The 17664-nt window shown below is 46.7% G+C and overlaps 1 protein-coding gene across 1 annotated transcript in view; it reads right to left on the reverse strand.

The window, feature by feature from the left end:
* Positions 1 to 17664, reverse strand: part of LOC112239238 (GATOR complex protein WDR59-like) — a 55190-nt gene that overhangs the window by 23690 nt on the left and 13836 nt on the right. Inside the window, 8 exon segments of the mRNA XM_042316262.1 lie at positions 2945 to 3040; positions 3146 to 3310; positions 4673 to 4785; positions 6703 to 6835; positions 6987 to 7066; positions 11715 to 11871; positions 13050 to 13127; positions 15404 to 15520. Coding sequence (XP_042172196.1) covers positions 2945 to 3040; positions 3146 to 3310; positions 4673 to 4785; positions 6703 to 6835; positions 6987 to 7066; positions 11715 to 11871; positions 13050 to 13127; positions 15404 to 15520 — 939 coding nt within the window.

Raw genomic sequence — 17664 nt, forward strand, 5'->3', positions numbered from 1 at the left:
CGTATCCCACTGGAGACAGCCCCTCGTATCCCGCTGGGACAGCCCCTCGTATCCTGCTGGGACAGCCCTCGTATTAGCCCCCTCGTATCCCACTGGGACAGCCCCTCGTATCCTGCTGGAACAGCCCCTCATATCCCACTGGGACAGCCCCTCGTATCCCACTGGGACAGCCCCTCGTATCAGCCCCTCGTATCCCACTGGGACAGCCCCTCGTATCCCGCTGGGACAGCCCCTCGTATCCTGCTGGGACAGCCCCTTGTATCCTGCTGGGACAGCCCCTCGTATCCCACTGGGACAGGATCAGCCCCTCGTATCCCACTGGGACAGCCCCTCGTATCCCGCTGGGACAGCCCCTCGTATCCTGCTGGGACAGCCCCTTGTATCCTGCTGGGACAGCCCTCGTATCCTGCTGGGACAGCCCCTCGTATCAGACCCTCGTATCCTACTGGGACAGCCCCTCGTATCAGACCCTCGTATCCTACTGAGACAGCCCCTCGTATCCCGCTGGGACAGCCCTCGTATACCGCTGAGACAACCCCTCGTATCAGCCCCTCGTATACCGCTGGGACAGATCCTGCTGGGACAGCCCTCGTATCCTGCTGGGACAGCCCTCGTATCCTGCTGGGACAGCCCCTCGTATCCTGCTGGGACAGCCCTCGTATCCTGCTGGGACAGCCCTCGTATCCTGCTGGGACAGCCCCACGTAAGACTAGAAGTGGCCTTCATATTGCAGGTCTGTCTAAGACTAGAGGAGACCTTCAGATTGCAGGCCTGCCTAAGATTAGAATAGGCATTCAGATTGCAGGCCTGTCTAAGACTAGAAGAGGCCTTCAGATTGCAGGCCCGTCTAAGACTAGAGGAGACCTTCAGATTGCAGGCCTGTCTAAGACTAGAGGAGACCTTCAGATTGCAGGCCTGTCTAAGACTAGAGGAGACCTTCAGATTGCAGGCCTGTCTAAGACTAGAGGAGACCTTCAGATTGCAGGCCTGTCTAAGACTAGAGGAGACCTTCAGATTGAAAGCCTGTCTAAGACTAATCTAATGTTTTGGTGCACTGAGCAACACTTGAAAGTTGTGACAATTTTCAGGGCCTTCCTCTGACACCGCCTGGTCCTCTGACACCGCCAAGTCCTGGATGGCAGGAAGCTTAGCCCCAGTGATGTACTGGGCTGTACGCACTACCCTTTGTAGCGCCTTGCGGTCAGAGGCCGAGCAGTTGCCGTACCAGGCAGTGATGCAACCAGTCAGGATGCTCTCGATGGTGCAGCTGTAGAACCTTTTGAGGATCTCAGGACCCATGACAAATCTTTTTAGTTTCCTGACTGGCACCACAGGGCCAGGTCTCTGACTTCCTCCTCATTGTCACGTTCTGACCTTAGTTCCTTTTGTATGTTTCTATTTTAGGTAGGTCAGGGCGTGAGCTGGGGTGGGCATTTGATGTCTATGTTTGGTATTTCTATGTGTTTGGCCTGGTATGGTTCCCAATCAGAGGCAGCTGTCAATCGTTGTCTCTGATTGAGGACCATACTTAAGTAGCCTGTTTTCCCACTCTTGTTTGTGGGTGTTTGTTTCCTGTTTTGTGTATGTCACCTTGCAGAACTGTTTCGATTCTTCCATTCACTTCGTTATTTAGTTTTGTGTGTTCAGTTTATAAATTAACATGGACACTTACAACGCTGCGCATTATTTCATACTCGTCGTCAGACGACGAAGAGATCCGTTACACTTACAGGCTGTCTCGTCGTTGTCGGTCATCAGGCCTACCACTGTTGTGTCGTCTGCAAACTTAATGATGGTGTTGGAGTCGTGCCTGACCATGTAGTTGTGGGTGAACAGGGAGTACAGGAGGGGACTGAGCACGCACCCCTGGGGAGCTCCAGTGTTGAGGATCAGCGTGGCGGATGTGTTGCTGCCTACCCTCACCACCTGGGAGGCGGCCCGTCAGGAAGTCTAGGATCCAGTTGCAGAGGGATGTGTTTAGTCCCAGGGTCCTTAGCTTTGACGGTACTATGTTGTTGAACGCTGAGCTGTAGGTGTTCCTTCTGTCCAGGTGGGAAAGGGCAATGTGGAGTGCAATAGAGATTGAGTCATCTGTATGCAAATTGGAGTGGGTCTAGGGTTTCTGGGATAATCTGGGATTGATGTGAGCCATGACCAGCCTTTCAAAGCACTTCATGGCTACGGACGTGAGTGTTACGGGTCTGTAGTCATTTAGGCAGGTTGCCTTTGTGTTCTTGGGCACAGGGACTATGCTGGTCTGCTTGAAACATGTTGGTATTACAGACTCAGTCAGGGAGAGGTTGAAAATGTTAGTGAAGACACCTGCCAGTTGGTCAGCACATGCTCGGAGCACACGTCCTGGTAATCAGTCTAGCCCCGCAGCCTTGTGAATGTTGACCTGTTTAAAGGTTTTACTCACATCGGCTACGGAGAGTGTGATCACACAGTCATCTGGAACAACTGATGCATGTTTCAGTGTTGTTGCCTGCCTCGAAGCGAGCATACAAGTGATTTAGCTCGTCTGGTAGGCTCGTGTCACTGGGCAGCTCGCGGCTCTGCTTCCCTTTATAGTTTGCCCTGCCACATAAGGCGAGCGTCGGAGCCGGTGTAGTAAAGAAATAAAAGCTGAAATAAATCACTCTCTCTACTATTATTCTGACCTTTCACATTCTTATAATAAAGTGGTGATCCTAACTGACCTAAAACAAAGACTTTTTACTCTGATTAAATGTCAGGAATTGTGAAAAACTGAGTTTAAATGTATTTGGCAAAGGTGTATGTAAACTTCAGACTTCTCTGTGCCACATGGCATTTCTTCTTAGAGGGAACATTGTCCACGAGTGTCATTGGGTCCAAGACCTTCGAAATGTTGGAACGGTTCTTGATGTAATGTGATTTGAAATTAAAAATAAAAATAAAATTATTTAAAATGTATGCGTCTCACCATGTAAGACTCCAGACAGGACACCAGCTGTCTAACACAGGGCTCCAGACAGTTCTGATTCCTCTTGACCTTCTGCAGTGACGTGTCTGTCAGGATCTACACAGAGGAGATACAACTGTGAGGAGAGAGAGACAGACACAGACACACACACACACACACACACACACACACACACACACACACACACACACACACGGTTACCTTCTGTATCTTGGTCCTCATGGCTGTGGGGATGGTGGTAGGGGAGATGAACTGGAAGGATGGAGCAGCGTTGTTGGGGTAGTGGGACGGGAACTTCACCACCAGGTGGACCTGGTTGGTCCCGAACACGGCTGACACCACACAGCTACGATTCACCGCATCCATCTGGAGGCCCGAACAATCACACCACAGAACCACATCGGTACGATGTAGAACAATCACACCACAGAACCACATTGGTTCTACGTAGAACAATCACACCACAGAACCACATTGGTTCTACGTAGAACAAAGAAATATGGGAAGCAGGAAACATGTCGGGACACAACATAATAAAGGGAGATGTAGTTCTGTTGACCAGACCACCATAATAAAGGGAGATGTAGTTCTATTGAACAGACCATAATAAAGGGAGATGTAGTTCTGTTGACCAGACCATAATAAAGGGAGATGTAGTTCTGTTGACCAGACCACCATAATAAAGGGAGATGTAGTTCTATTGACCAGACCACCAAAATAAAGGGAGATGTAGTTCTGTTGACCAGACCACCATAATAAAGGGAGATGTAGTTCTGTTGACCAGACCACCATAATAAAGGGAGATGTAGTTCTGTTGACCAGACCACCATAATAAAGGGAGATGTAGTTCTGTTGACCAGACCACCATAATAAAGGGAGATGTAGTTCTATTGACCAGACCACCAAAATAAAGGGAGATGTAGTTCTGTTGACCAGACCACCACCATAATAAAGGGAGATGTAGTTCTATTGACCAGACCATAATAAAGGGAGATGTAGTTCTGTTGACCAGACCACCATAATAAAGGGAGATGCAGTTCTATTGACCAGACCATAATGAAGGGAGATGTAGTTCTGTTGAACAGACCATAATGAAGGGAGATGTAGTTCTGTTGAACAGACCATAATAAAGGGAGATGTAGTTCTGTTGAACAGACCATAATAAAGGGAGATGTAGTTCTGTTGAACAGACCATAATAAAGGGAGATGTAGTTCTATTGACCAGACCATAATGAAGGGAGATGTAGTTCTGTTGAACAGACCACCATAATAAAGGGAGATGTAGTTCTGTTGAACAGACCATAATAAAGCCATTCTAACAGTGTGCAGGGGTCCGTTTAGTTACACTGTCATAAAGCCTACATAATAATGTCATAAGATGTCGTTAGACTGACACAGCAGATGTCATTAGGAGTCATAACCCGTTTTAAATAATTGACATAGCATGTGTCATTATGAGTTATAAATTGTCATACGGGGAGTGACATAGCATCATCAGGAGTTACAAGCAGTCATAAGACTATCAAAGGAAAAGTCATTAGGAGTTATAAGCAGTCATAAGACTATCATAGGAGACGTCATCAGGAGTTACAAGCAGTCATAAGACTATCATAGGACACGTCATTAGAAGTTATAAGCAGTCATAAGACTATCATAGGAGAGGTCATTAGGAGTTACAAGCAGTCATAAGACTATCATAGGAGAGGTCATTAGGAGTTACAAGCTCACCTCCACGTTGACGTTCCTGATCTGCAGGTTGACCAGAGAGAACTCCTGTTGCAGTGTCTGGGGCAGAGCAGAAGAGTCATGTCTACCACCGGAGGTCAGAGCACCAGCCTGGTCTGTGAGTGAGTGAGAGAGTGAGAGAGATGGTGTGAGAGAGAGAGAGAGAGAGAGAGACAACACTCACTCCTCTGTTCTACTGTAGTCAGGTCTAAACATTCCTCTGTAGTCAGGTCTAAACATTCCTCTGTTCTACTGTAGTCAGGTCTATACATTCCTCTGTTCTACTGTAGTCAGGTCTATACATTCCTCTGTAGTCAGGTCTATACATTCCTCTGTTCTACTGTAGTCAGGTCTATACATTCCTCTGTTCTACTGTAGTCAGGTCTATACATTCCTCTGTTCTACTGTAGTCAGGTCTATACATTCCTCTGTTCTACTGTAGTCAGGTCTAAACATTCCTCTGTTCTACTGTAGTCAGGTCTATACATTCCTCTGTTCTACTGTAGTCAGGTCTATACATTCCTCTGTTCTACTGTAGTCAGGTCTAAACATTCCTCTGTAGTCAGGTCTATACATTCCTCTGTTCTACTGTAGTCAGATCTATACATTCCTCTGTTCTACTGTAGTCAGGTCTATACATTCCTCTGTTCTACTGTAGTCAGGTCTAAACATTCCTCTGTAGTCAGGTCTATACATTCCTCTGTTCTACTGTAGTCAGGTCTATACATTCCTCTGTTCTACTGTAGTCAGGTCTATACATTCCTCTGTTCTACTGTAGTCAGGTCTATACATTCCTCTGTTCTACTGTAGTCAGGTCTATACATTCCTCTGTTCTACTGTAGTCAGGTCTATACATTCCTCTGTAGTCAGGTCTATACATTCCTCTGTTCTACTGTAGTCAGGTCTATACATTCCTCTGTAGTCAGATCTATACATTCCTCTGTAGTCAGGTCTATACATTCCTCTGTAGTCAGGTCTATACATTCCTCTGTAGTCAGGTCTATACATTCCTCTGTTCTACTGTAGTCAGGTCTATACATTCCTCTGTAGTCAGGTCTATACATTCCTCTGTTCTACTGTAGTCAGGTCTATACATTCCTCTGTTCTACTGTAGTCAGGTCTATACATTCCTCTGTAGTCAGGTCTATACATTCCTCTGTAGTCAGGTCTATACATTCCTCTGTTCTACTGTAGTCAGGTCTATACATTCCTCTGTTCTACTGTAGTCAGGTCTATACATTCCTCTGTTCTACTGTAGTCAGGTCTATACATTCCTCTGTTCTACTGTAGTCAGGTCTATACATTCCTCTGTTCTACTGTAGTCAGGTCTATACATTCCTCTGTAGTCAGGTCTATACATTCCTCTGTAGTCAGGTCTATACATTCCTCTGTAGTCAGGTCTAAACATTCCTCTGTTCTACTGTAGTCAGGTCTATACATTCCTCTGTTCTACTGTAGTCAGGTCTATACATTCCTCTGTAGTCAGGTCTATACATTCCTCTGTAGTCAGGTCTAAACATTCCTCTGTTCTACTGTAGTCAGGTCTATACATTCCTCTGTAGTCAGGTCTATACATTCCTCTGTAGTCAGGTCTATACATTCCTCTGTAGTCAGGTCTATACATTCCTCTGTTCTACTGTAGTCAGGTCTAAACATTCCTCTGTTCTACTGTAGTCAGGTCTAAACATTCCTCTGTTCTACTGTAGTCAGGTCTAAACATTCCTCTGTTCTACTGTAGTCAGGTCTAAACATTCCTCTGTTCTACTATAGTCAGAAAAATCATTTTGAACGGTCATCCAACTCGGGAACTCTGGCCTCTTTCTCGAGCCCCGACTTTCCAACCTGAAGGGCACCGCCGTCATAATTTAACCTCACATTTTTCCAGGTTCCCCAGTTGTCTTGAAAGCACCATTAGGTTCATCGTTTAGCTAGCTAGCATGTCTAAACCAAAGACCACTTCGCCAGATGATTACATGACCCATCAAGTTAGCCAGGCGTGTCTGGGGGTTGATTACGGCCATGCCGCCCCTCACCCTGCAGGTGTTCGGCTGGCAGGCCACAGCTGTGTATGGTGGGTTCAGGGTCCTGAGAGGGAAGGCTCTTCTCTGACTCGGTAGTTAGGCTGATCCCCTCTATCGGATCCTCTACCAGGTCGTTGGCACACAGCTACACAGAGAAACACAGGGAGAACATACATTTAATATGGAGTTAACATGAAGTGAGTCCCAAATGACACCCAGTTCCTAAATACCGCAACACTTCTGACCAGGGACCCATAGAGATTTGAATACAATATTGTATTTGACAGATTCCACACCTTCTGTAGCTGTGGATCCAGCCTCCATATTCTCAGAGTCTGGTCTCTGGACAAAGTCACCATCTGGTACTCCTTAGAAGCTAGGAGACAACGAGACAGGAGAATCAGAGGACTGTCTCTATGGAGAATGAGAAGACAGGAGAATCAGAGGACTGAACTCTATGGAGAATGAGACAACGAGACAGGAGAATCAGAGGACTGTCTCTATGGAGAATGAAAAGACAGGAGAATCAGAGGACTGTCTCTATGGAGAATGAAAAGACAGGAGAATCAGAGGACTGAACTCTATGGAGAATGAGAAGACAGGAGAATCAGAGGACTGAACTCTATGGAGAATGAGACAACGAGACAGGAGAATCAGAGGACTGAACTCTATGGAGAATGAGACAACGAGACAGGAGAATCAGAGGACTGTCTCTATGGAGAATGAGAAGACAGGAGAATCAGAGGACTGAACTCTATGGAGAATGAGACAACGAGACAGGAGAATCAGAGGACTGAACTCTATGGAGAATGAGACAACGAGACAGGAGAATCAGAGGACTGAACTCTATGGAGAATGAGACAACGAGACAGGAGAATCAGAGGACTGAACTCTATGGAGAATGTGACAACGAGACAGGAGAATCAGAGGACTGAACTCTATGGAGAATGAGACAACGAGACAGGAGAATCAGAGGACTGAACTCTACCCAGCCATCCAGGCTGGTAGAGGTATATTACCCAGCCACCCAGGCTGGTAGAGGTATATTACCCAGACACCCAGGCTGGTAGAGTTATATTACCCAGCCACCCAGGATGGTAGAGGTATATTACCCAGCCACCCAGGCTGGTAGAGGTATAATACCCAGCCACCCAGGCTGGTAGAGGTATATTACCCAGGCTGGTAGAGGTATATTACCCAGCCATCCAGGCTGGTAGAGGTATATTACCCAGCCACCCAGGCTGGTAGAGGTATATTACCCAGCCACCCAGGCTGGTAGAGGTATATTACCCAGTAGAGGTATATTACCCAGGCTGGTAGAGGTATATTACCCAGTAGAGGTATATTACCCAGGCTGGTAGAGGTATATTGCCCAACCACCCAGGCTGGTAGAGGTATATTACCCAGCCACCCAGGCTTGTAGAGGTATATTACCCAGGCTGGTAGAGGTATATTACCCAGGCTGGTAGAGGTATATTACCCAGCCACCCAGGCTGGTAGAGGTATATTACCCTGGCTGGTAGAGGTAAATTACCCAGGCACCCAGGCTGGTAGAGGTATATTACCCAGGCACCCAGGCTGGTAGAGGTAGGTATATTACCCAGGCACCCAGGCTGGTAGAGGTATATTACCCAGGCTGGTAGAGGTATATTACCCTGGCTGGTAGAGTTATATTACCCAGGCTGGTAGAGGTATATTACCCAGCCACCCAGGCTGGTAGAGTTATATTACCCAGGCTGGTAGAGGTATATTACCCAGCCACCCAGGCTGGTAGAGTTATATTACCCAGGCTGGTAGAGGTATATTACCCAGCCACCCAGGCTGGTAGAGGTATATTACCCAGCCACCCAGGCTGGTAGAGTTATATTACCCAGGCTGGTAGAGGTATATTACCCAGGCTGGTAGAGGTATATTACCCAGGCTGGTAGAGTTATATTACCCAGGCTGGTAGAGGTATATTACCCAGGCTGGTAGAGGTATATTACCCAGGCTGGTAGAGGTATATTACCTAGCCACCCAGGCTGGTAGAGTTATAATACCCAGCCACCCAGGCTGGTAGAGGTATATTACCTAGCCACCCAGGCTGGTAGAGGTATATTACCCAGCCACCCAGGCTGGTAGAGGTATATTACCCAGCCACCCAGGCTGGTAGAGGTATATTACCCAGCCACCCAGGCTGGTAGAGGTATATTACCCAGCCACCCTGGCTGGTAGAGGTAAATTACCCAGGCACCCAGGCTGGTAGAGGTATATTACCCAGGCACCCAGGCTGGTAGAGGTAGGTATATTACCCAGGCACCCAGGCTGGTAGAGGTATATTACCCTGGCTGGTAGAGTTATATTACCCAGGCTGGTAGAGGTATATTACCCAGCCACCCAGGCTGGTAGAGGTATATTACCCAGCCACCCAGGCTGGTAGAGGTATATTACCCAGCCACCCAGGCTGGTAGAGTTATATTACCCAGGCTGGTAGAGGTATATTACCCAGGCTGGTAGAGGTATATTACCCTGGCTGGTAGAGTTATATTACCCAGGCTGGTAGAGTTATATTACCCAGGCTGGTAGAGGTATATTACCCAGCCACCCAGGCTGGTAGAGGTATATTACCCAGCCACCCAGGCTGGTAGAGTTATATTACCCAGGCTGGTAGAGGTATATTACCCAGGCTGGTAGAGGTATATTACCCAGGCTGGTAGAGTTATATTACCCAGGCTGGTAGAGGTATATTACCTAGCCACCCAGGCTGGTAGAGTTATAATACCCAGCCACCCAGGCTGGTAGAGGTATATTACCTAGCCACCCAGGCTGGTAGAGGTATATTACCCAGCCACCCAGGCTGGTAGAGGTATATTACCCAGCCACCCAGGCTGGTAGAGGTATATTACCCAGCCACCCAGGCTGGTAGAGGTATATTACCCAGCCACCCAGGCTGGTAGAGGTATATTACCCAGCCACCCAGGCTGGTAGAGGTATATTACCCAGCCACCCAGGCTGGTAGAGGTATATTACCCAGGCTGGTAGAGGTATATTACCCAGCCACCCAGGCTGGTAGAGGTATATTACCCAGCCACCCAGGCTGGTAGAGGTATATTACCCAGCCACCCAGGCTGGTAGAGGTATATTACCCAGCCACCCAGGCTGGTAGAGGTATATTACCCAGGCACCCAGGCTGGTAGAGGTATATTACCCAGCCACCCAGGCTGGTAGAGTTATATTACCCAGGCTGGTAGAGGTATATTACCCAGGCTGGTAGAGGTATATTACCCTGGCTGGTAGAGTTATATTACCCAGGCTGGTAGAGGTATATTACCCAGCCACCCAGGCTGGTAGAGGTATATTACCCAGCCACCCAGGCTGGTAGAGTTATATTACCCAGGCTGGTAGAGGTATATTACCCAGGCTGGTAGAGGTATATTACCCAGGCTGGTAGAGTTATATTACCCAGGCTGGTAGAGGTATATTACCCAGGCTGGTAGAGGTATATTACCCAGGCTGGTAGAGGTATATTACCTAGCCACCCAGGCTGGTAGAGTTATAATACCCAGCCACCCAGGCTGGTAGAGGTATATTACCCTGGCTGGTAGAGTTATATTACCCAGGCTGGTAGAGGTATATTACCCAGCCACCCAGGCTGGTAGAGGTATATTACCCAGCCACCCAGGCTGGTAGAGTTATATTACCCAGGCTGGTAGAGGTATATTACCCAGGCTGGTAGAGGTATATTACCCAGGCTGGTAGAGTTATATTACCCAGGCTGGTAGAGGTATATTACCCAGGCTGGTAGAGGTATATTACCTAGCCACCCAGGCTGGTAGAGTTATAATACCCAGCCACCCAGGCTGGTAGAGGTATATTACCTAGCCACCCAGGCTGGTAGAGGTATATTACCCAGCCACCCAGGCTGGTAGAGGTATATTACCCAGCCACCCAGGCTGGTAGAGGTATATTACCCAGCCACCCTGGCTGGTAGAGGTAAATTACCCAGGCACCCAGGCTGGTAGAGGTATATTACCCAGGCACCCAGGCTGGTAGAGGTAGGTATATTACCCAGGCACCCAGGCTGGTAGAGGTATATTACCCAGGCTGGTAGAGGTATATTACCCTGGCTGGTAGAGTTATATTACCCAGGCTGGTAGAGTTATATTACCCAGGCTGGTAGAGGTATATTACCCAGCCACCCAGGCTGGTAGAGGTATATTACCCAGCCACCCAGGCTGGTAGAGTTATATTACCCAGGCTGGTAGAGGTATATTACCCAGGCTGGTAGAGGTATATTACCCTGGCTGGTAGAGTTATATTACCCAGGCTGGTAGAGGTATATTACCCAGCCACCCAGGCTGGTAGAGGTATATTACCCAGCCACCCAGGCTGGTAGAGGTTATATTACCCAGGCTGGTAGAGGTATATTACCCAGGCTGGTAGAGGTATATTACCCAGGCTGGTAGAGGTATATTACCCAGAGCTGGTATATTACCCAGGCTGGTAGAGGTATATTACCCAGGCTGGTAGAGGTATATTACCCAGGCTGGTAGAGGTATATTACCCAGGCTGGTAGAGGTATATTACCCAGCCACCCAGGCTGGTAGAGGTATATTACCCAGCCACCCAGGCTGGTAGAGGTATATTACCCAGCCACCGAGGCTGGTAGAGGTATATTACCCAGGCTGGTAGAGGTATATTACCCAGCCACCGAGGCTGGTAGAGGTATATTACCCAGGCTGGTAGAGGTATATTACCCAGGCTGGTAGAGGTATATTACCCAGCCACCGAGGCTGGTAGAGGTATATTACCCAGGCTGGTAGAGGTATATTACCCAGCCACCCAGGCTGGTAGAGGTATATTACCCAGCCACCCAGGCTGGTAGAGGTATATTACCCAGCCACCCAGGCTGGTAGAGGTATATTACCCAGCCACCCAGGCTGGTAGAGGTATATTACCCAGGCTGGTAGAGGTATATTACCCAGCCACCCAGGCTGGTAGAGGTATATTACCCAGCCACCCAGGCTGGTAGAGGCCTCCTTTACCTTCTTTCTGCGGACGCCACTGGAACTCTAGCACCACGTCATCGTGTCCCACGAAGGCGTGGACGGGGCTGTTGAGGTCCAGAGCGCTCCATAGCAACAAGCTGTTCTCACGTCTCAGCTGGGGAACCATCACTGTCACCAGGCCATTGGAGAAAGGCTACACACACACACACACACACACACACACACACACACACACACACACACACACACACACACACACACACACACACACACACACACACACACACACACACACACACACACACACGGTTACAGACAGAGATATATCCCTGACACTCAGACACACACACACACACACACACACACACACACACGGTTACAGACAGAGATATATCCCTGACACACACACACACACACACACGGTTACAGACAGAGATATATCCTGACACACACACACACACACACACACACACACACACACACACACACACACACACACACACGGTTACAGACAGAGATATATCCCTGACACACACACACACACACACACACACGGTTACAGACAGAGATATATCCCTGACACTCAGACACACACACACACACACACACACACACACACACACACGGTTAAAGACAGAGATATATCCCTGACACTCAGACACACACACACACACACACACACACACACGGTTACAGACAGAGATATATCCCTGACACACACACACACACACACACGGTTACACACAGAGATATATCCCTGACACACACACACACACACGGTTACAGACAGAGATATATCCCTGACACTCACACACACACACACACACACACACACACACACACACACACACACACACACACGGTTACAGACAGAGATATATCCCTGACACTCAGACACACACACACACACACACACACACACACGGTTACAGACAGAGATATATCCCTGACACACACACACACACACACACACACACACACACACACACGGTTACACACAGAGATATATCCCTGACACACACACACACACACGGTTACAGACAGAGATATATCCCTGACACACACACACACACACACGGTTACAGACAGAGATATATCCCTGACACACACACACACACACGGTTACAGACAGAGATATATCCCACACACACACACACGGTTACAGACAGAGATATATCCCTGACACACACACACACACACACACACACACACACACACACACACACACACACACACACACACACACACACACACACACACACACACACACACACACACACACACGGTTACAGACAGAGATATATCCCTGACACTCAGACAGATATCCAGTCTTCACATAAGGAGATCTGGTGAAGGGAAGGGTCAACTCACAGTATATCTGGCCTTCCACACAGGAACCTGACAGGACAGGATGTTCAGGTACTTCCTGGGCTGTCTGTAGTCCCAGAACTGCACGGAGAGATTGGAGGACGGCACAGTAAGTACAACGGGAGAATCATAGCAAAAAGCTACGTGAATATCCTTCATACCGTAAAACTTAAATTAAAAGCCCAGGCGTTGATTTGCTTAAATCACGAAACACAACAGGCGCTTTTTAGAGACAGGCTTATATTTGAGCTAGGCCTCTATTTCCTTAATGCGCACAGCTTTAGCTCATTTGCATAGTTCATTGTTTATTTCAAAGCATTTTAATCATTTTCTTCATTTCCTGTACTAATGTGTTATCATTTACACAATGTAACCAGGTTTCCATCCAACCATTTTATACCAGTAAAAGTACAAAAACTGAATGGCCTGATGGAAACCAGGTTAATTTGGCGTTAAGCTTTCCAAATGTCGACAAACCTGAATACACTAGACAAGGTGGTATCTATTATACCTGAATACACTAGACAAGGTGGGATCTATTATACCTGAATACACTAGACCAGGTGGGATTTATTATACCTGAATACACTAGACAAGGTGGTATCTGTTATACCTGAATACGAGGTGGGATCAATTATACCTGAATACACTAGACAAGGTGGGATCTATTATACCTGAATACACTAGACAAGGTGGTATCTGTTATACCTGAATACACTAGACAAGGTGGTATCTGTTATACCTGAATACACTAGACAAGGTGGGATCTATTATACCTGAATACACTAGACAAGGTGGGATCTATTATACCTGAATACAAGGTGGGATCTATTATACCTGAATATACTAGACAAGGTGGTATCTGTTATACCTGAATACACTATTATACCTGAATAGACAAGGTGGTATCTGTTATACCTGAATACACTAGACAAGGTGGGATCTATTATACCTGAATACACTAGACAAGGTGGGATCTATTATACCTGAATACACTAGACAAGGTGGGATCTATTATACCTGAATACACTAGACAAGGTGGGATCTATTATACCTGAATACACTAGACAAGGTGGGATCTATTATACCTGAATACACTAGACAAGGTGGGATCTATTATACCTGAATACGAGGTGGGATCTATTATACCTGAATACACTAGACAAGGTGGGATCTATTATACCTGAATACACTAGACAAGGTGGGATCAATTATACCTGAATACACTAGACAAGGTGGGATCAATTATACCTGAATACACTAGACAAGGTGGATCTATTATACCTGAATACACTAGACAAGGTGGGATCTAAAACTAGCTTGTGTCATGTTTCTTTTGTCTTAGCATGCCTCAATTTAAAAATATATATTTTTCCCTAACAGAATAATTATTCACCTCTGACTGTGCATTTTCGGCGGTTCTTGCTTCCGCCACTAGGGGGCGACCGGGGATTTCTGGGGATCTGAACATCGACTGATTTTGTACTTGCCAATTAGCTTGCAGTTCTCAGCTGTTAGCAGCAAATGGCTCGCAGTTGATTATTTGAGCTAAAAACGGACGTTTGACAATTTGAGTCATTAAGTGAATTATTGAACGTAACAAATCAAACCTCGTAAGCAATACATGGAAATGTGACATGATAAACCATTTATTACACGGGAACAGGCGGCTTTTTGAGACTGCGTATAATTGAAATTGTACGGTAGCCATGACGTTCTGGGGAAAGATAGGTAATTCACCCTGACGGAGTTGTCCTGACTGGACGTTCTGGGGAGAGATAGGTAATTTACCCTGACGGAGTTGTCCTGACTGGACGTTCTGGGGAAAGATAGGTAATTCACCCTGACGGAGTTGTCCTGCCTGACTGGACGTTCTGGGGAAAGATAGGTAATTTACCCTGACGGAGTTGTCCGGACTGGACGTTCTGGGGAAAGATAGGTAATTTACCCTGACGGAGTTGTCCTGACTGGACGTTCTGGGGAAAGATAGGTAATTCACCCTGACGGAGTTGTCCTGACTGGACGTTCTGGGGAAAGATAGGTAATTCACCCTGACGGAGTTGTCCTGACTGGACGTTCTGGGGAAAGATAGGTAATTCACCCTGACGGAGTTGTCCGGACTGGACGTTCTGGGGAAAGATAGGTAATTCACCCTGACGGAGTTGTCCTGACTGGACGTTCTGGGGAGAGATAGGTAATTTCACCCTGACGGAGTTGTCCTGACTGGACGTTCTGGGGAAAGATAGGTAATTCACCCTGACGGAGTTGTCCTGACTGGACGTTCTGGGGAAAGATAGGTAATTCACCCTGACGGAGTTGTCCTGACTGGACGTTCTGGGGAAAGATAGGTAATTCACCCTGACGGAGTTGTCCTGACTGGACGTGGCCAGGATGTATTCGTTGTCAGGGTGCCAGTCCAGACCGTGGATCTTAGACAGGTGAGCTGCAACGTACTCCACAGCTGTGTTGGGTTTCTGGGAAATAGATACACAAGACCATCAGGCACAAATCAAGACACAGGGACACTCACTGAACATGATACAGGGACACTCACTGAACATGTTGTCAGGGACACTCACTGAACATGTTACAGGGACACTCACTGAACATGATACAGGACACTCACTGAACATGATACAGGACACTCACTGAACATGATACAGGACACTCACTGAACATGATACAGGGACACTCACTGAACATGTTATGGGACACTCACTGAACATGTTATGGGACACTCACTGGACACTCACTGAACATGATACGGGACACTCACTGAACATGATACGGGACACTCACTGAACATGATACAGGACACTCACTGAACATGTTATGGGACACTCACTGAACATGTTACGGGACACTCACTGAACATGTTATGGGACACTCACTGAACATGTTATGGGACACTCACTGAACATGATACGGGACACTCACTGAACATGATACAGGACACTCACTGAACATGTTATGGGACACTCACTGAACATGTTACGGGACACTCACTGAACATGTTACGGGACACTCACTGAACATGTTATGGGACACTCACTGAACATGATACAGGACACTCACTGAACATGATACAGGACACTCACTGAACATGATACAGGGACACTCACTGAACATGTTATGGGACACTCACTGAACATGTTACGGGACACTCACTGAACATGATACAGGACACTCACTGAACATGATACAGGACACTCACTGAACATGATACAGGACACTCACTGAACATGATACAGGACACTCACTGAACATGATACAGGGACACTCACTGAACATGATACAGGACACTCACTGAACATGATACAGGACACTCACTGAACATGATACAGGACACTCACTGAACATGTTATGGGACACTCACTGAACATGTTATGGGACACTCACTGAACATGTTATGGGACACTCACTGAACATGTTATGGGACACTCACTGAACATGTTATGGGACACTCACTGAACATGATACAGGACACTCACTGAACATGTTATGGGACACTCACTGAACATGATACAGGACACAGGGTACCTACACAGGTTATAATGTAGTACTGACCCTACACAGGTTATAATGCAGTACTGACAGGTTATAATGTAGTACTGACCCTACACAGGTTATAATGTAGTACTGACCCTACACAGGTTATAATGTAGTACTGACCCTACACAGGTTATAATGCAGTACTGACAGGTTATAATGTAGTACAGACCCTACACAGGTTATAATGTAGTACTGACCCTACACAGGTTATAATGTAGTACAGACCCTACAAAGGTTATGATGTAGTACTGACCCTACAAAGGTTATAATGCAGTACTGACAGGTTATAATGTAGTACAGACCCTACACAGGTTATAATGTAGTACTGACCCTACACAGGTTATAATGCAGTACTGACAGGTTATAATGCAGTACTGACCATACACAGGTTATAAGGTAGTACTGACCCTACACAGGTTATAATGTAGTACTGACCCTACACAGGTTATAATGTAGTACTGACCCTACACAGGTTATAATGTAGTACTGACCCTACACAGGTCATAATGTAGTACTGACCCTACACAGGTCATAATGTAGTACTGACCCTACACAGGTCATAATATAGTACTGACCCTACACAGGTCATAATGTAGTACTGACCCTACACAGGTTATAATGTAGTACTGACCCTACACAGGTTATAATGTAGCACTGACCCTACACAGGTTATAATGCAGTACTGACCCTACACAGGTTATAATGCAGTACTGACCCTACACAGGTTATAATGTAGTACTGACCCTACACAGGTTATAATGTAGTACTGACCCTACACAGGTTATAATGTAGTACTGACCCTACACAGGTTATAATGTAGTACTGACCCTACACAGGTTATAATGTGGTACAGACCCTACACAGGTTATAATATAGTACTGACCCTACACATGTTATAATGTAGTACTGACCCTACACAGGTTATAATGTAGTACTGACAGGTTATAATGTAGTACTGACCCTGCACAGGTTATAATGTAGTACTGACCCTACACAGGTCATAATGTAGTACTGACCCTACACAGGTTATAATGTGGTACTGACCCTACACAGGTTATAATGTAGT

This window comes from Oncorhynchus tshawytscha, unplaced genomic scaffold (assembly GCF_018296145.1).
Source record: "Oncorhynchus tshawytscha isolate Ot180627B unplaced genomic scaffold, Otsh_v2.0 Un_contig_4953_pilon_pilon, whole genome shotgun sequence".
Classification (NCBI taxonomy): Eukaryota; Metazoa; Chordata; class Actinopteri; order Salmoniformes; family Salmonidae; genus Oncorhynchus; species Oncorhynchus tshawytscha.